Genomic DNA, 21214 nt, shown 5'->3' with positions numbered 1-21214 from the left:
CTTTCTGCCGGGGCCAGGGCCGGGTTAAACACTCCTCTCTCCTCTCCTGGGCCACAGTTCCGCTACTGGCTAGCATCTCACAGGAAGAAAAAAAAAAAAAAAGCTCTGGCCAGGCAAAAAATAAGCTCAGGTATGCTAAGCCATGGCATCCCACCTGAGGGGATGGAAATCAATGAAAAAAAAAAGAAGTAGCAGGATGCCATCCCACCCCAATTCCAGCACTGGATGAAACATAAATCCTGTGTATAAATTGAGGATATTCTCCCCAGAAGAAACTAGGGCCAGTACAGACATTTATTATGTCCAGAAAGGGCCACTTTACGGAAAGGCTATCTCCCATAGACTCCATTTTATCCAAATAATTCAAATTTTTAAAAGTGATTTCCTTTTCCTCTGTAAAAATAAAACGGTAGAAGGTTATTTGTCAGTGTAATTCCAATTGAAAGCAGTGTTTGTTTTCTGGTTCTGACTCTTGAAACAGTGTAGTAGGAGTCGGCCTTCAAAGGCCTGTTAAAGGGGTGGTTCACCTTTAAATCAACTTTTAGTATGTTATAGAATGGTCCATTCTAAGCAACCTTTTTTTTTTTTTTTTTTCATTATTTGCGTTCTTCTTATGACTCTTTCCAGTTTTCAAATGGGGTCACTGACTCCATCAAAAAACAAATGCTCAGCAAGGCTAAAATTTTATTGTTATTGCTACTTTTTATTACTTTATTACTATTTCCATGCAGAACCTCCCCTATTCATATTCCAGTCTCTTATTCAAATCAATCCATGGTTGCCAGAGTAATTTGGACCCTAGCAACCAGATTGCTGAAACCGCACACGGGAGAGCTGCTGAATAAAAGGATAAATAACTCAGAAACCACAAATAATAAAAAATGAAAACCAATTGTCTAATAATATCACTCTCTGTCTACATCATACTAAAAGTTAATTTAAAGGTCAACAATCCCTTTATTCAGCTGGCTCCTGCTACATTGTTTCATAAGTCAGATCTTCTATGGTGGAGAAGATAAAAAGGAACAGACAGATGCTGATTTCAATTATAGTTACAAACCGCAGGATGGCCCTTTTACATAAAGCTAACAGGGTGTGTTCTAGGAACAAACAGCCCAATCTGCTATCACCAGGGATATATTCAGCCTGGAGTGCTGAAGATGAAGCCCTGCATATGTATTCCCTGTCCTAAGCCCAAGGCTGCTGGAAAATGTTCTAATTTTGCTCCCATTCCATTTGCCGTGCATATCCAGCCAATGTGACGGGCACGTGGCTTCCTGGGAAGTGTGCAATTAGTGTAACGAGAAAGCGTCCCACTAGCACATCCTCTGTGATGTGTCCTTCTAATCACTCACAGCAGTGGCTTGTACCACATGACTCATTGGCCAGAGGGGAAACGTATGTTTGGGTTTAAGCAATGCCCTTTATGGCTGAGCGGACTCCTCCTAATTCTGTTATCAATTAAAGCCACAATTGGGCTTTTTCCTGTTTTCACAGTTTAAAGGGATACTGTCATGGGAAAATTTTTTTTTCAAAATGAATCAGTTAATAGTGCTGCTCCAGCAGAATTCTGCACTGAAATCCATTTCTCAAAAGAGCAAACTGATTTTTTTATATTCAATTTTGAAATCTGACATGGGGCTAGATATATTGTCAATTTCCCAGCTGCCCCAAGTCATGTGACTTGTGCTCTGATAAACTTCAATCACTCTTTACTGCTGTACTGCAAGTTGGAGTGATATCACCCCCTCCGTTCCCCCCCCCCCCATCAGCCAAACAAAAGAACAATGGGAAGGTAATGAGATAGCAGCTCCCTAACACAAGATAACAGCTGCCTGCTAGATCTAAGAACAACACTCAATAATAAAAACCCATGTCTCACTGAGACACATTCAGTTACATTGAGAAGGAAAAACAGCAGCCTGCCAGAAAGTATTTTTCTCCTAAAGTGCAGGCACAAGTCACATGACCAGGGGCAGCTGGGAAATTGACAAAATGTCTAGCCCCATGTCAGATTTCAAAATAGAATATAAAAAAATCTGTTTGCTCTTTTGAGAAATGGATTTCAGTGCAGAATTCTACTGGAGCAGCACTATTAACTGATGTGTTTTATAAAAAACATGTTTTTCCATGACAGTATCCCTTTAAGGACAAAAATATGTTCAATAGAGGCTTATAGACTAAGCACAAGACCCCAGGGGGCATTGGGATTATGCTTTAGTACAACCCTACAAAAATAAATTGAAATGATTTACACAGACTCGTTCTAAACCTGAGGATCATCATGCTGATGCATTGACTTAAAGGAAAACTATACCCCAGAACAATGTAGGTCTCTATAAAAAGATATTGTATAAAACGGCTGATGTGTAAAACCCTGCTTCATATAAATAAACCATTTTCATAATAACATACTTTTTTAGTATTATGTGCCATTGGGTAATCATAAATAGAAAATTGCCATTGTATGATTCACGGTGCACACAAACATACCAAACAAACTATATTTGTTAGGTAACGTGAGCCAATTAACAGACAGAGTTCTGTCTCTTGCTTGCACACTCCTTCCTGTTAGAGTTGTAGTATTTCTGGTCAGGTGATCTCTGAGGCAGCACACAGACCATCGCAAAATGGTGGCTCAAGGAAAGAGATGTAAAAGGGCAATATTTACTTAAATATATATACCATTCTAAGATTTTTTAATATGCCACTTAATGTTATATAAACTATCTGTTGCTCAAGTAACCATTTTGGGGGTATAGTTTTCCTTTAATTTGGGTAACCTGAGAAAAAGTTTTAAGGGGTGGTTCACCTTTAAGTTAAAGGAACAGTAACACCAAAAAATGAAAGTGTTTTAAAGTAATGACCGTATAATGTACTGCTGCCCTGCACTGTTAAAACTGGTGAGTTTGCTTCTGAAACTCTACTATAGTTTATAAGCTGCTGTGTAGCCATGGGGGCAGCCATTCAAGCACAGGATACACAGTAGATAACCGATAAGTACTACTATAGTTTATATAAACCAGCTGCTGTGTAGCCATGGGGCAGCTATTCAAGCACAGGGTACACAGTAGATAACAGATAAGTTCTGAAGAATTCTGTTGTATGATACAAAGTTTATCTTTTATGCTTTGTATCCTGTGCCTTTTCTCCTTTTTTGGCTTTAAATGGCTGCCCCCATAGCTACACAGCAGCTTGTTTATATAAATTTAGTAGAGTTTCTGAAGCAAACACACTAGTTGTACTAGTGTGGAACAACTGTACATTAGATATTCATTGCTTTAAAACACTTTCATTTTTTGGTGTTATTGTTCCTTTAACTTTTATTATGTTATAGAATGGCCAATTCTAAGCACCCTTTTAGGGTCTTCATTATTTATATTTTAAAGTTTTTGAATTTTCTTTTGAAACTTTTTAGCTTTCTAATGGGGATCACTGACCCCATCTAAAAAAGGCTAAAATTTGATTGTTATTGCTACTTTTTATTACTCCTCTATCTAATCGGGCCCTCTCCTATTCATATTCAAGTCTCTTATTGAATTCAGTGCATGGTTGCAAGGGTAATTTGGACCCTAGCAACCAGATGGCTGAAATTGCAAACTGGAGAGCTGCTAAATACATCTAAATCCACAAATAATAAAAAAAAATAGTGGATTCTAGTTTGGTCAGACTTTTTTTTAATTTTAATAAATCAGATAAATTCGGATTTTGATAAATAACCCCCTAAGTGTGTGCACAGCGTGAAGGGCACCATTTAAATTGGAGGGGTGCCCAGCAGGGACTCCAGGCGCACATCCTGCACCCAAGCCCGGGCTTCTTTAGTTATACCACTGGCAATAACACCAGCATCTAAATTTTTACCTGCACCAATAACTCTTGCACTCTGTTGGGACCTGACCCAAGTGTGTCTACAGGGAAAGGTGTGTGGAGAGACAATGGTTGCACCAGTCTACAGTCTTTTTCCTTTTCTCTAGAAAGGCATCAAAACAAGTAGAAGTATCATGGAGTGGCACACTAGCACCACTGTCTCATGGGAACTGAGAAGTCTATCAGTCTTTAATCATCAGTCTTACTTGCCTTGATTCTACTTGAGAACTGTGGGAAGCAATTGGTGGCCATTCCTCTCATTTTTTCCCACTAATGCCAGTGAGAAGGCAGGAAAATATGCCCTGGTGCAATATTAGTTATACAGACCACCTGCTACTGGTTTCAGCTGTTAGGAACCATGACTCCTAGCTTCTTTAATTAGTCATTTTTGTAGACCAAACAGGGGCCTTAGAGCAGTTGCTGGAGGGGGCTCTGACTGAAGGCCATTTAGGGTATGTTTTAGGGAGAATTCCTATTTGATCTCCTAGATACAACTAAGACCCAGTTTAAAGGTTAGTTAGTGTGAGATTTTGGGGTGAAAACGTATCTGAAATGTTAGAATTTCTTGCAGCTATGGCTAATACACCAGTTTTTTTCCTATATTTGTAACCTTGTTATGAGCTAAGAAGAACACCCTGAGCAAAGCTTGGACCTTCAAGGGGATAGTTTGTCAGACAACCATTAATTGCATTACTGGCTCCTTTGTATGGATCATAATATTCCGTATATTATATATGATATCCCCTACAAGGGGATTTGTTCAATTTTTTTCACTATTTGAGCCCCATTATAGAGGCATTTACACCCAGGGCCATCATCATAGTTACATAGTTAAATCGGGTTGAAAAAAGACAGTCCATCAAGTTCAACCCCTCCAAATGAAAACCCAGTATCCACACACACCCTTCCCTACTTTCACATAAATGATATATACCCATATCTATACTAACTATAGAGTTTAGTATCACAATAGCCTTTGATATTCTGTCTGTCCAAAAAATCAGCCGCTCTTAAAGGCATTAACTGAATCAGCCATCACAACATCACCCGGCAGTGCATTCCACAACCTCACTGTCCTGACTGTTAAGAACCCCCTACGTTGCTTCAAATGAAAGTTCTTTTCTTCTAGTCTAAAGGGGTGGTCTCTGGTACGGTGATCCACTTTATGGGTAAAAAGGTCCCCTGCTATTTGTCTATAATGTCCTCTAATTTACTTGTAAAGTGTAATCATGTCCCCTCACAAGCGCCTTTTCTTCAAAAGAAAACAACCCAACCTTGACAGTCTCCCCTCATAATTTAAGTCTTCCCTCCCTCTAACCAGTTTAGTTGCACTTAGTCTCTGCACTCTCTCCAGCTCATTTATATCCCTCTTAAGGACTGGAGTCCAAAACTGCACTGCATACTCCAGATGAGGCCTCACAAGGGACCTATAAAGAGGCAGAATTATGTTTTCATCCCTTGAGTTAATGCCCTTTTTTATGCAAGACAGAACTTTATTTGCTTTAGTAGCCACATAATGACACTGCCCAGAATTTGACAACTTATCTACAAAAACCCCTAGATCCTTCTCATTTAAGGAAACTCCCAACACACTGCCATTTAGTGTATAACTTGCATTTATATTATTTTTGCCAAAGTGCATAACCTGCATTTATCAACATTGAACCTCATTTTCCAGTTTGCTGCCCAGTTTCCCAACTTAGACAAATCACTCTGCAAAGTGGCAGCATTCTGCATGGAACCTATAGTTCTGCACAATTTAGTATCATCTGCAAAAATAGAAACAGTACTTTCAATGCCCACCTCCAGGTCATTAATAAACAAGTTGAAAAGCAAGGGACCTAGTACAGAGCCCTGCGGTGCTCCACTAACAACACTGGTCCAATTAGAAAATATTCCATTTACCACCACTCTTTGTAGTCTATCTTTTAGCCAGTTCTCTATCCAGGTACAAATACTATGTTCCAGGCCAACATTCCTTAATTTAACCAGTAACCTTTTGTGTCGCACTGTATCAAATGCTTTAGCAAAGTCTAAGTAAATCACATCCACTGCCATCCCAGAATTGAGGTCCCAGCTTACCTTCTCATAAAAAGAAATTGTTAGTCTGTCAACATCTGTTACGCATATAACCATGCTGGCACACATTTATAGTATTATGATTTGCTATAAAGTCGAGTATCTTATCCTTTTATCAACCCTTCAAAAAGCTTTCCTACCACTGACGTCAGACTAACTGGCCTATAGTTTTGATGCTGAGAACGGGATCCTTTTTTTGAATAGAGGCACCACATTAGCAAATCGCCAGTCTCTCGGCACTATGCCAGACCTCAATGAATCCTGAAAATTTGGCAATCACAGAGCTAAGCTTGCTAAGTACCCTGGGATGAATACCATCTGGCCCCGGACCTTTGTTTATCTTAACATGTTCTAGTCTCTTTTGAATTTCCTCATGTGTGAACGATGCATCATTAGTTGTATTACTAGAATTGGGACTATTAAGAAGGAAACCTTCATTAACTGGTTCCTCATTTGTGTAGACAGACGAAAAACATGAATTCAGAATCTGCGCTTTTATTTTGTTTTCATCAACCAGCTGACCCCCCTCTGATACTAAAGGTCCCACCCCTTCGCCCACCCCTATAGCTTCTTTGCATGATTTATTGGCCTCCTTGTACCTTATAATTGATTTGTCTGTACCAGCTAACTTGAAAGCCTTAAAAGCACGTCTTTTCTTACCCACCTCAACACCAACGCTTCTATTGAACCAAAAAGGTTTTGCTTTGCAACGACGTTCCTTGCTTACAAGTGGACTATACTGAAAAGTATATTTATTAAGCAGCATTTTAAAGACTTCCCATTTTTGTTCTGTGTTTAACCCTGTGAAAAGCATTTCCCCCTTAATATGTTGCAGAGATGCCCTTATACTGTCAAAGTTTGCACGTCTGAAATTTAGTGTTTTAGTTACTCCCTTATAGAATTGCTTCTGCAACAGAATCTCAAAGGAGACCATGTTATGATCACTATTCCCTAAATGCTCACCCACACAAATGATAGAGATGAGTTCAGTATTGTTAGTTATTACAAGGTCCAAAAGCGAGTTATTCCTAGTAGGTTCTTGAATGAGCTGGAATAAAAAGTTGTCATTCAGCATATTTACAAACCTTCTAGCTTTTTCTGTCTTTGCAACCCCATTACCCCAGTTAATGTCTGGATAATTAAAGTCACCCATAGTAGGGGTTCTAGAGTCAGGGGCCCCATGGCAAAAAGGGTGCTCAAGATGCAAAAACAAGATTTACTTTTCGTGAAAAGGGAATGTGGAGGTTTCAGAGTGAGTGGTTTTTGGGTTGATCATGGGAGTAGTTAAGGGTACTTGGGTATGCCCAGGGCAAGGTCATGGCATGGCTCTATATATGAAGGGTATTTTGCCAAAGTGACCAGTGGGCTAAGATTTGGGATCCTCTGGTAGAGGGCCCTGCTAGCTTAGTAGTATGATCTCCCATGTTTACTAATGGCAGCCCTGGTTGGGCTATTATACCACTATTTTCTCAAAGTAAAACCCACGCATATATACTTTGGTCACTGTAACAAAAACGACACAACCATATCGTTCTCTCCAGCCTTGCAGGTAGAGCCTTAATATACAGTTTTATTTGTCAGTTCTATGAATTCAATACAATAGTATTGAATAGAGTTGGTGTACTCTTCTATTTGGTCCTTCCCAGAAGGTCTTATATTATTGTTGCCTCGTCACTTAAAAGGGGTATTTATATGAAAAATGTATGTTGTAGAGCTCTTATGTCCTGAGTTTTAACAGAACTCCCATTGTCCAATGCTCCTGCAGTTGTGAAAATCACTAATATAAACCCAACACAGCCTCATACTGGCACTGGAATTCACTTTAGTATTGACAGAAGCCCAGGAAATATAATCTTTAGGTAATGGCACACAGAAACAGGTAAACAGTTGCGGTCAAGAGGCCCCCTCTCTGCTTGTTACTGCTACTAATGTTTAGGGATGCACAGAATCCAGGATTCGGTTCGGTATTCTGCCAGGATTCAGCCGTTTTCACCAGGATTTGGCCGAATCCTTAAAATCGTGATTTTTCATCACAAAACAAGGAAGTAAAAAAAAATTCTCCCTCCTCACTGATTTGCATATGCAAATTATGGTTCAGATTCGGTTCTGTATTTGGCTGAATCTTTCACGAAGGATTGGTGGGGGGAGTTTGACCAAATCCAAAATAGTCGATTCGGTGCATCCCTGCTAATGTTATTTAATGACACAAACTCTGTCTTGAGCCCACCACGGAATTAGTCAATTATGGAAAGTCTATGGATGCAGAGTCTGGGGGTAAACGAATCACTTGTGCACAGCTCAGAAATTGGTTCTTGTGGCTTTATTTACCCCCCCCCCCACACACACACCTGCTTATTTCTTTGCTTGGCCCTTCAGGTGACAAAGCCAAAAGCTGCCGAACCAGAGAAGAAAGTAGATGCCATTGTGAATGGTAAGTTCTTTATAATTATTTTCCTGACATTTCCTATTTCCTCATATTTGTACCCTTTGTTATTGTTGTAGTGATTTCTCCCCATTTATTGCCTCCATATCTGGCATTCTTTCACCTAAGGTGATCAGATTCTGTATAGGAATTTAAGGGGTGGTTCACCTTTAAGTACACTTTTAGTATGTTATAGAATGGCCAGTTCTAAGCAATTTTTCAGATGGTCTTCATATACAGTATTTATTTTTTATCGTTTTAGAATTATTTGCCTTTGACTCTTTCCAGCTTTCAAATGGGGGTCACTGACCCATCTAAACACAAATGTTTTTTTTTAAATGTATTGTTATTGCTACTTTTTATTCAGGCCTTCTCCTATTCATAATCCAGTCTCTTATTCAAATCAGTGCATGGTTTTTAGGGTAAGGTAACCCAACAACCAGATTGCTCTAATTAAAAACTGCTGAATAAAAAGCTAAATAACTCAAAAACCACAAATAATAAAAAATTAAAATGAATTGCAAATTGTCTCAGAATATCACTCTCTACATCATACTTAGAGATAACTCAAAGGTGAACAAACCCTTTAAGACATTGTATAATATGACAGAGGGGTACATTGCAGACGTCTATCCTTTAGTGGATACTGGGAGTTGTAGTTTAACAGCAGTTAAAGTATTGTGGCCAGGTAATAAACTCACACTTGATTTCAAACCTCTTGAAAAGGAAAGTCCTGTCCGTCGCACAATCTTTCCATCGCAGCTGTGTCTAAAAGTAGCTCAACGGTTGGAAAAACTCATTCGTTGCTTTGTTTCAAAATGCTTTGTTTCCATTCGACGCGGCCGCCCTTTTATGTCTGTTTACATTCTTGCTGAATTGCGTCACCTGCCAGATTTGGAGTCCATCTATGTACGGCTCCTTGTAGCCACAGTGGTATGAGCAACACGAATGAAAAAAAAAATGAAAACATTGGTTGCCATGGAATAGTGAAATAGGGCATAACATTCGCTCTATTCATACCAGACCCCTCTTACAAAAGTGCATGCGGTGTCTCAAAAATCTCTAAAATAATTTCAACTCCCAGAAACCCTTTATTCTTGGCTGCTAATGTTAAGGCGGGGCCCGAACATCTTATTCGGGGGGGGGAGAATAGACCTCCAAATTAGTGTTCTGAACAATTACTTTTGGCATTAAGAGGTCAAGATGTTACATTTATATGTATATGATGTTCTGATGGGAGTTGTATTCTCAGTCTAATTTGGAATAGTCAATTAAAAGTGCAAGCAACTCCCCCCCACGAGTCTTCTTTTACATTTTTCCCACTATTAAGCCAAATTGCTGCAAGTAATGTCATTTAATTGCGGCGATTCAAATGTTGGCGAAAGGGATGGCATTCTTGGGAGATTTGTCACCCGCTGTATCGCAGATTTAATTGCAGATGACAAATCTTACCGTGTGCCATTGCTGGTAAATGCTTGAGATTGCTTGGGGCCACCCTGTGAAAGAGTATTAATATCCCATTTGCCAGTAATGTTTTCGGTCAAACTGAAGGGATTTCATTTTTAACCCATCGGAGGTTGGAGAACACAGACCTTTTTTCCAGTTGGCTCCCAGCTCCAGCCCCCTCCTTTTCAGTGGCAGGGAGATTGTTTATCTAGCAATTAGAACAGCCTGTTAACAAGATGCCCCAATTTCCAAGAGGCCTCTGTGGGCTGCACAGAGTCTGAAGTTTGTCTCTTGAGGTTCTACAAGGTGACATTAAATTGCTGCTATCCTTCCCTGCTCAAAAAAAGACCACTTTCACTGCTTCCCCCCCCTCCTATGTCTCTCTATAATTTAATGTCAGACGCCAGCTTAAATGGGAAAATATGCCTATTTACAACACTTAAGCAGCTCTATGAAACTGTAGCCTTCTCAGCACTGGCAACCTTTTACCATCATTTAGTTGTGTTTTGGAATAGCCTTGTTATTGGACACCAGTAGCAGTGTGTAGGAGTTGAAAATTGGGTTTTACCTGTAACCCTTTATAAAACCCTTCTCATTCAGAAGATAGAAATGGATTAACCCCTTTTCTGCCAGATGAGCTTTTAATTGTGCATGCAGCTACAGGGCATAACATGGCAAGGCAGCTGCTGCAAAGATCAGTGATTTTTGGGATATCTGGATTGTTAGATTGCTCTGTTGCACTCTTTGGTTGGTTGGCATTGAAGTCAGAGACCATAGTTCATATAATGCCTACGAATTATTAGGGATGCACCGAATCCACAATTTTGGATTCGGCCGAATCCCTGAATACTTTGCAAAGGATTCGGCCGAGTACAGAACCGAATCTGGAGGTGGGAAGGGGAAACATTTTTTACCTTGTTTTGTGACAAAAAGTCACACTATTTCCTTCACCGTCCCTAATTTGCATATGCAAATTCAGTTTCGGTTCGGCCAGGCAGAAAGATTCAGATGAATCCTTCTGAAAAAGGCTGAATCCTGGCTGAGTCAGGAACTAAATCCTGGATTCGGTGCATCCCTACAAATGATATAGTCACATATCTTAACAATCTGCATAACAGGCATGCTAAGGGGGTGCAGCAGCGAAATATATATATATAACACCAGTGCCCTCAAATTTAGCTCATTTGATGTGCAGCCCAGGTCCACCTCAGAAGCCGACTAAAAGGGGCCAAGAACATTTAGGCTCTGCCTCAGCAATAATGGTCCAATATTCATTTTCTTTACATTGCTTGGACAGCAAGGGGATATAGTGTACAAGGTAGATGAGAATGATACTAGCTGGAGCCACGTTGTCTCTTCTCACTGTGTATTGGTATACTGCTGAGATGGCTTTGATAGGAAAATAAAGCCTATGATTAAGGGAGCTATTCCCGAAATTGTGTTTTTTATGCGATAGGAAAATAAAGTCTCATCTGAAATAAATGTATAATAAATGTATATATTTGCCTTAAAGGAGAAGGAAAGGTTAAAATGATGTAAGCCTTATCAGAAAGGTCCATCTAAATATACCAGTAAACCCCCAAAGTAATGCTGCTCTGAGTCCCCTGTCAAAATAAACACTGCATTTCTTTCCTTCTATTGTGTACTCATGGGCTTCTGTATCAGACTTCCTGCCTTCAGCTTAAACTTCATTGCCCTGGGCAAGAGCATGCTCAGTTTGCTCCTCTCCCCCCGCCCCCCTCCCTTCTCTACTGTAATCTGAGCCCAGAGCAGGGAGAGACTCAGGCAGGAAGTGATGTCACACCACATTAATACTGCAGCTCCTATACTAAACAAACAGAGAGCTTCTAGAGCTTTTTACTCAGGTATGGTAAAACATTCTACAGAATAAATATAACATTCTAGCTTGCACTATTGCAGCTAATCTATTGGCAATAAAATGCCTCTGTAACTTTCCTTCTCCTTTAAATGTGTCACTTGTAGAAGAAGCCTTTATAAAAAATAATTGCTCTGTATTATCAAAGAAGTTCCTGCAGGAAACCCAAGCAGACCCAGGGAGAACTTACAAACTCTGTGTAGGTAGTGCCCTGGCTGGAATTGAACTTAGGACCCCAGTGCTGCATAAACAATACAGGTAACCCTGCACAAAAAATCAAATAGGCATATTTATAGCAGCTGCCTTTTTAAAGGGATGGTTCAGCTTTAAGGTAACTTTTAGTATATTATAGAATCACCAGTTCGAAACAACTCAATTCGTCTTCATTATTTATTTTTTAGTTATTTTCCTTTTTCTTCTGACTTTGCAGCTTTCAAATGGGCGTCGCTGACCCCCTCTAAAAAGCTAGTGCTCTGTAAGGCTACACAGTTATTGTTATTGCTAATTTGTATTACTCATCTTGCTTTTCAGGACCCCTCATATTCTAGTCTCTTATTCAAATAATGCATGGTTGCTAGGGTAATTTGTACCTTAGCTACCACATTGCTTAAAATGCAAATTGAAGAACTGCTGAATAAAAATCTAAATTACTCAAAAATCTTAAATAATAAAAAATGAAAACCAATTGCAAATTGTATCAGAATATCGCTCTCTACATCGTACTAAAACTTATCTCAAAGGTGAACAACCCCTTTAATTGCTCTGAAAGAAATCAAATGCTCATCCACAGACTCTAATGAAACAGTGCTCCCAGTGGGCAGATTCTGTAAAAAAAAAAAAAACTGTTATTGTATTAAGCAATAACATTTGAGATAAGTATCATTATTTGTGATACAAGAAAAGCCACAGAACTGTAACCTAAAAACTGGGAACTACTACTCCATGCCATTATAGTCACTATTGCTGGGAACTTTATTTCACAGCTTTCTCCTTTCAGTGAGAGCTGTTGACTGCAATGCACATTGTCTTGCCTCATTAGTAGCAATGGCTGTAAATGAGCCGTTACTGTATCCCCTTGGGGCCGGCTCGTGAGCTCACGGCTCTGGCAAGTGCTTCATATCGCGACCCATTGAGCATTTTCTTGGAAAGTTAAGAAAGAGGATAATTGAAGCAGCCTGAGTGGCTTGGGAGGGGTGGTCACAAGCGAAGGGCTGGAGTTTCTATGCAGCTCTGTTGGTTTTCTTGGAAAGCCTCAGCCAAAGCTAAACATACTGTCAGTTATGAGAAGCTGCAGGCGCTGGAGTGGGTGGCAGACACACACGGCTCTGTCTAGGCATTTGCTAGCCAATGCTATTCTTTCATGCACAATAATGCTGCTGCACATCAGGCAAACAGTATTTGTTCAGCAGCAGTCAAATGGTTAATATAAAATCTATTGCAAATGTTGATTTTGATTGCAGTTGGCAGGGCTTGTGGTGATTTGTTTGTATACGCCGCACTCGCTGTGAGGGAAATGCGCTTAGTTTGTGCCCTTATTTGATTGCCTAAATGTGGCTTCTGCTTGTACAAGCCCGCGTGGCATACACCATGGGATTGTAGCTTGTCTGCTTTCAGTCACCACAATATATAAATCATAGTGCAAGGTGATGCATACACCCTCATGTCAGCCCATGTTTAAAACACAGATTCATATAATAATATTAAAAAAAAAAAGATGTATTTTTCTAATATTTTTTCAATATGGGATTGGTAATACTTGATACTGTGTATCCTGCGGCTTATATGAAGCACTGCGCTCACACACAAACCCAGGGCACCCATACATGCTAGGCCGGTCTGGACTGGGAGCCAAAATAGGCCCTGGCATTCGAATTTCAGAGAGGCCCAAACAGCACCAGCCCACTAAATAGTGACTTTCTATGGTATCTTACAGCAGCCCCTCTGGCATTTGCCAGAACCAACAGATTGCCAGTCCTGGCCTGAAGCTAAGTTGTCTCAGAGAAGGCAGAGCTGTGACTTTTACTCACACGCTACTTCCAGTTAAAGTTAGTGTCTGCTGTATTTCCTGTCAGGTGAGCATAAAGGGAGCACATACAACATCACAAAATGGCGGCTCAAAGGATAAAGATAATGTTTATAGTAATTTACTGGCGTGTATATGCCGGGCTGGGGGGAAGAAGATATATACTGTACATACCATCCCACATTTGCAAAATAGGAAGAAGAACATAATGCAGTGTAGCTAGGGCTGCCACCTTTTCTTGAAAAAAATACCGGCCTTCCTATATTCTTGCCGTTTTTTCCTATTAATAACGTTGGCATCAAGCATCAGTTTTACCAGCCAGGCCGGTAAAATACCGGCCAGGTGGCAACCCCAAGTGTAGCATGTCAATGAAACAATGGCCATGCCCCCTCCCCCACATGTACCACACCCATTTAACTTCCTTGGAATGGACTTTTCGGGACTCTCGGGAGCAAAGAAGCACTGGGTGCAGCAGTATTTTATGACGGATGCATTGTGACCCCACCATTTCATGACACTAGTGATGATTTATAAACAATGGGCAAATCTGCTCCTGGGCAACGACCCTTGGCAACATGAATGATTGTTTGCTATGGGTTACTGCCCAGGTGCAGATCTGCCTGTTGTTTATGAATGAGCCCCAGTGTGGCACCTGCATTTCATGTAGGATTGCCACCTTTTTTAGAAAAAAAACACAGTCCTTCCTATATTTAGACTTTTCCCCTATTAATAACATTGAGGTCAAGCATAATTTTTACCAGTCAGGCCAGTAAAATACTGGCGAGATGGCAACCCTAATTTCATGACTGGAAGCTTTGGATTAGGTCAGCATTTGGTATATGGTGTGAAGCAGGCCTTGTCTGGGATTCAAAATAGGCCCTGGCATTTTAGGTACACAGGGGCCCAAACAGCCCCTCCCCCTCCAACCCAATAAAAAGTGTCTGTCTATGGCAATTTGGCATTTGCCAAAATCTTTTGACTATGTGGGACTGTGGGCTAGGAACTGTAAATATGATCTTGTTAGAGATGCTATGGGACCATGTAAATAAGTTTGGGGGGCTAAAATAAAAATTTGTATACTCGTGTTTTCTGGATAATGGGCTTTCGGATAATATACAGACACCCCCAGGTTATGTACGAGAGGGTATGTAGGTTTGTTCTTAAAGAAACAGTAACACTAAAAAAAATTGTGACAAATCCACTCTAAACTGCTTCAATAACAGCTCTATTGTGCATAAACTTTATTATATTCAATGCTTTGTCCAAAAAACATATTAAATCTCTGCTTCCGGATGTACACTGTAGAATGGCGAAAGGGCGATTCTGCAAAATCCAAGGAGCGGCGCTCCACATCTCTGCCTAGACTGCTGAACCGGAAGCTAATTCTTGCTGCTGTACTGAGGATTTTGCAGACCTCTGCAGGACTTACTTCTGTGCTGCAATGCACAAGAGTGCAGTGAGTGGAGAAGGAATGCCTGCAGCGGTTATTCCTAAACTTGCTTTAGTTTGTTCAGTGCTGTGAACGGTAAAGGTAGCACGCAGATCAGCCATAAATCTAAAACACAGGACCCAGTAAATTACCGCTGCGGACATTCCTTCTCCACTTGCAGCACTCACAGAAGTAAATTATGCTGCGGCCATTCCTTCCCTGCTTGCAGCACAGAAGTAAGTCCTGCAGAGGTCTGTAAAATCCTCAGTACAGCAGCAAGAATTAGCTTCTGGTTCAGCAGTCTAGGCAGAGATGTCGAGCGCCGCACCTCAGATTTTGCAGAATTGCACTTTCGCCATTCCACAGTGTACAATCGGAAGTTTTTTGGACAAAGCATTGAATATAATAAACTTTATGCACAATAGAGCGGTTATTGAAGCAGTTTAAAGTGGATTTGTCACATAAAATTTTTTAGTGTTACTGTTCCTTTAAAGGGATTCTGTCATGATTTTTATGGTGTAGTTTTTATTTCTAAATTACACTGTTTACACTGCAAATAATTCACTCTACCATGTAAAATTTTATTCCTGAACAAGCAATGTATTTTTTTTTCAAATTTATAACATCGGTGTGTGGGTAGCCATCTCAGGTTATTTTGCCTGGTCATGTGCTTTCAGAAAGAGCCAGGACTTTAGGATGGAACTGCTTTCTGGTAGGCTGTTGTTTCTCCAACTCAATGTCTCAGTGGGACTTGGCTTTTTATTATTGAGTGCTGTTCTTAGATGTACCAGGGAGCTGCCCGGGGGGGGAAAGGGAGGGGGTGATATCACTCCAACTTACAGTACAGCAGTAAAGAGTGACTGCTGTTTATCAGAGCACAAGTCACGTGGCTGGGGGCAGCTGGGAAACTGACTATGTCTAGCCCCATGTCAGATTTCAAAATTAAATATATAAAAAATCTTTTTGTTCTTTTGAGAAACAGATTTCAGTGCAGAATTCTGCTGGATGTGTTTTCGAAAGAAAAAACTTGTTTTCCCAGGACAGTATCCCATTAAGTAGAATTTGTATGTAAGTTGAAACATATACATTAACTAATTAAATGCAACTTAGACTGACACACGCCAGAGGGGGTTGGGTGCAGGTGGTAAAGCTAAATTCTAATAAAGGCCAAGAAAACCACAGTACATTACTGTAATAGCCTAGTAATTGTAAATTGTATGTAAGTCGGTTGTTTGTAACCTGGGGACTACCTGTATGTGTGCATGTGTGTGAATGATGGGAATGATCATTCATAGACTGGCAGCTTATGTAATAGCTATAGTGTCTGCTTCTCCAGGCTGATTCTACCTGGCTGTTGCTGATCTTTGCTGACACCCTCTGACGTGTGAGCATTGTAGTAGGAGGCTTGAGTGTTCCGGTGTGTTTTCCTAAGCATCTCCTTCCCACACGGTATAACACGCAGACACAACGCAGCACCTGGAAGTCAAATGCATCTAATGGAACGTCTGTGTTTGACGCACTTGTGTTTGATGTCAATGACACTCTAATGTAGAAATAATGGAAAACTAAAGCTTTGCTGTCACCAGCTGCTCCGTGTCACGGAGACTTGAGTGAATGTAACTGAGCGTGTCGGCGGCTTCTTGCGCACACACTCGCTGACGGGATGAGGTTAACCACTCTGCTAGCCTTCTGTACGTTATCTGCCTCTGCTGGGGCTGTCCCTCGTCTCCTCAGCACCATACCCTTAGTCTGCTTCTGTGTAATTACAGAAAGCCCGAGGGGGGGAACTTTGTGTGAATTGCATGGTGCTTGTCTAACATTCTGATGACACATTGCCTCTGCTGTACTTCAATAATGTGGCAGCAAGTAATATAATAAGTAATATTTCCCTCCTGGTCTGTGTCAAATAATAATACATTGAAAGGGGAAGCAAAGCCTCATAAATTAAAAATGCAGTACAGGTTTTACAAAATAATTTATTTCTATTAGAAAGGGGTGGTCCATTTTTACGTTAACTTTTAGTATTTTATAGAATGGCTAATTCTAAGCAACTTTTCAATTGGCCTTGATTTTTTTCTCCTTTATAGTTTTTGAATGATTTGCCTTCTTCCTTTGACTCTTTCCAGATTTCAAATGGGGGTCACTGACCCCATCTTTAAAACAAATGGTCTGTAAAGCTGGCCATAGATGTTGAGATTTTTAAAAGATCAGATCCTCATCGTGAGACCACGATCTTCTCGGAACCATCGTACGATCGTACGAATTTACCATGAACTAAAAAAAAACAATTTTCCAGGAAAACAAAGGGGAGCTGCCTGCTGGGCCCTGCAAACATAGATAGATTGCACTGGGACCGACAAAGATTTTTGACCTGGCCGATCAATTCCTGACAGATGTCGGCCGAAAAATCATAAAATGTACGATCGTTCGAATCCCACTAACCGCACGATAATTTCGAAGGATTGGTCGGACTTCTCTAAAATCCTTCGTTCGGCAAGAAGAATCGTCGCGTCTATGGGGAGTTTAAGGCTACAAATGTATTGTTATTGCTACTTTTTATTACTCGTCTTTCTATTCAGGCCTCTCCCATTCATATTCCAGTCTCTTATTCAAAACAATGTAAATGGTAATTTAGGGTATTTTGGGCCCTAGCAACCAGATGGCTGAATTAGCAAACTGGTGAGCTGCTGAATAAAAAGCTAAATAACTCAAAAACCACAAATAATAAAAAATAAAAATCAATTGCAAATTTTCTAAGAATATCACTCTCTACATCATACTAAAACTTCATTTAAAGGTGAACAACCCCTTTCAGAAAAAAGGATTTTTGTAGGATTAGCAATCCAGGGGTTAATTCTCTATGCCTTCCAAGCCATCTGCATAAGGAGCCCTCGGTAAGGGTGCTGTCAATTCAGTTAAAGAGCAGGGTACCCAAGCCCAGCACAGGCGTTGGGCGGCATAGAGAATTATATAAACTGTATGTACTTGACAAATGGACAGTACTCTTAATTTATCACTTCTTTGTTCGGTAAGAATGTTCTGTATTTTAAATAATAGTATTCAGTTAAGTAACTCCCCTACCCTTCAGCACTTCACTGCTCTGAGAGGGAGCTCCCCGTGCTGGTGGCCATCTTGTGCAAAACGTATGCACATAATGAGCAATTTATTCAATATCAGCCAATCAGATACTTGCTTCTATTGGCTAGCATGATTGCTTGCCCCTTTCTCGAGAAGCCTCCGATCATTTCCCATGTGACACGAGAGGTTTTAAAAAATGGATTTTTATTAACACAAGGGAAATCTATAGATAAGGAAAATTGCCCAGTGCTAATTATTAAAGGGACTCTGTTGTGATTTTTATGGTGTCGTTTTATTTCTAAATTACATTGACACTGCAAATAATTCACTCTACCGTATAAAATTGAATTCCTGTACCAGCAAGTGTATTTTTTAATTCATAATATTGGTGTATAGACAGCCATCTCAGGTCATTTTGCCTGGTCATATGCTTTCAGAAAGAGCCAGCACTTTAGGATGGAACTGCTTTCTGGCAGGCTATTTTTTCTTCTATTCAATGCAACTGAACGGACGCAGTGGGACATGGATTTTTACTATTGATTGCTGTATCTACCGGGAGTAGTTATATTGTGTTCGGGAGCTGATATCTGGTTACCTTCCCATTGTTCTGCTGCTGGGCATGAAGGGAGGGGCTGATAACACTCAAACTTGCAGCGCAGCAGTAAAGAGTGATTGAAGTTTATCAGAGCATAAGTCACATGACTGGGGTCCCCTGGGAAACTAACAATATGTCTAGCCCAATGTCAAATTTCAAAATTAAATATAAAAAATCTGTACAGAAGTCTGCTGGAGCAGCACTATTATCTGATGTGTTTTCCCATGGCATTAGAGAGATTTAAAAAAAAAAAAAAAGGCATCTTGAAATCTTCCTATTCCCTTTAATGAAAGCTATTGCCCATGTAGAGGCAGTGGCGTAAATACTGGGGAGCAGACACAGACTGGGAGGGCTCTTATAAAGACAGCTAGAGTCTCTGCCATAAAGCATGACAACACTGCTGCACTGGGAGAAGGCTCAATTAAGTTATTACACATCCCTGCGCGGTCACGAAAGGGAACTATTGTTTTGAAGCCAAAATACAGTAAACGCAAGTTGATTGTTACCTTTAATTTTTTCAGTGCTTATCCATCTTCCCCTGTGGGTTCAAGGAGACATCGCAGCGGTTTATGAAGGATTTTCCCCAGACTGGGCTAATTTCTGGGAATAGGCTGCTTGGTGCTGTCATTGTAGAGACAAGCGCTGCATTCAGCGGCCATGTCATACAGGTTGGACTCATGAGAGCTGTTCCTAGAAACGAAGCCCAGGGAGATGCACCGCAGTATGTCAGTAGGGTCTGGCATGAGAAAAGCAGGCGCCTTATGGTTTTTGGGCCTGCCTTTTTCCCAGAAAAAAAATGCTCCTGTATGGAGAGCACAAGCCATGGATTGTATTTTTGTGTGTAATTGTGCTATTGGTGGTCATGCTGCTGGGGGAGTAACAGAAGGAACCGTTAGAGCAGAACACAGCACATTTCTCTTCCCTAACAGTTTCTCTTGTTGGGCAGGGAGCGTATTGGCTATGGGTCCCAATTTCTAAGGGGCCCCCTTGGGCTAAAAATAATCGTTCTAAAATTCAAAGTAAATATTTAATGATGTAATAATTCTAATTATTTCTGCATTTATGTCAGGGGTATTAAACCTGTGGCCCACCAGCTGCTAACCTAAGAGAATTTTATAAGATACAGTATATATTGGGGTTACTAGAGGTGATGCCTATAATAGCAGTGGGGATAATAATCTCTGGGAAGAGACTGTGGCTGTGAGATAACAGGTATAGTAGGGAGAGATGTGTCTATAGTAACAGTGGATAATAGTCTCTGGGAAGGGAGTGTGACTGTGGATAGGTATATATGGAGAGATGTGATAGTAACAGTGGATAATAGTCTCTGGGAAGGGAGTGTGACTGGGATAGCAGGTATAGTAGGGAGAGATGGTCTATAGTAACAGTGGGATAATAGTCTCTGGGAAGGGACTGTGACTGTGGTATAGCAGGTATAGTAGGGAGAGATGGTGCCTATAGTAACAGTGGGATAATAGTCTCTGGGAAGGGAGTGTGACTGTGGGATAGCAGGTATAGTAGGGAGAGATGGTGCCTATAGTAACAGGGATAATAGTCTCTGGGGACTGTGACTGTGGTATAGCAGGTATAGTAGGGAGAGATGGTGCCTATAGTAACAGTGGGATAATAGTCTCTGGGAAGGGACTGTGGGATAGCAGGTATAGTAGGGAGAGATGGTGCCTATAGTAACAGTGGGATAATAGTCTCTGGGAAGGGACTGTGGCTGTGGAATAGCAGGGTTAGACTAATGCTTTATGTCAGTGTTAGCCAGCTTATGCCCACTCATTTATTGAAGAGATCGTTTTTGCGTGACTGCAGGTAGACCTGGGAGTTACAGTTAGGCATGTGTGAATATTTGTGTATATGTGTGTATGTGCACTGATGTCTCTATACAGTATAATTACTCACTAGCAGCGAGGGTTTGCCCTCAGAGCACATTTTTTTACATATGTTATTTAAGTCACTAAATCCTCTTTATGAAGAGGGGATTATAGGACAGGGATCAGGAATTCGAGGAAAAATGAGAGATCAGCGACAAGGCGCAGAGGGAATTGGCGGCGACTAGATAGTGACTATATTATCACTTACTCGCTAATTGCTTTTCAACTGATCCTTGCAGCGCCGGCAGATTTCAAAGGGAAAATATGCTCTATTTATACAGAGGGTTAAGCTTCTCAGTATTTTGTTTCAAGCGTCCAGTTAAACCTTTAAAGGAGTAATTCTACAAAGGGAGCCCGTCTGTATATCTGTGTTTATCTCTTTAGTTGTGGGCAGCACTGCCCGTTGAAAATGATACACTATATAAATTAAAGCACATTTACTAACGGCATTTTAAAGGGGTGGTTCACTTTTAAGTTAGCTTTTAGTATGTTATCGAATGGCTCATTCTAAGCAATTGG

At 40.6% G+C, this 21214-nt stretch overlaps 1 protein-coding gene across 1 annotated transcript in view; it reads left to right on the top strand.

The window, feature by feature from the left end:
• The window catches only part of qars1.L (glutaminyl-tRNA synthetase 1 L homeolog), an 85074-nt gene that overhangs the window by 35882 nt on the left and 27978 nt on the right, over nt 1-21214 (top strand). The window contains exon 7 of the mRNA XM_018259102.2: nt 8323-8377. Within this exon, the coding sequence (XP_018114591.1) occupies nt 8323-8377 (55 nt within the window). The remainder of the gene's footprint in view (nt 1-8322; nt 8378-21214) is intronic.

Source organism: Xenopus laevis, chromosome 4L (genome assembly GCF_017654675.1).
Source record: "Xenopus laevis strain J_2021 chromosome 4L, Xenopus_laevis_v10.1, whole genome shotgun sequence".
In the NCBI taxonomy this organism is placed as follows: domain Eukaryota; kingdom Metazoa; phylum Chordata; class Amphibia; order Anura; family Pipidae; genus Xenopus; species Xenopus laevis.
This window is presented reverse-complemented; position numbering and strand designations above follow the sequence as displayed.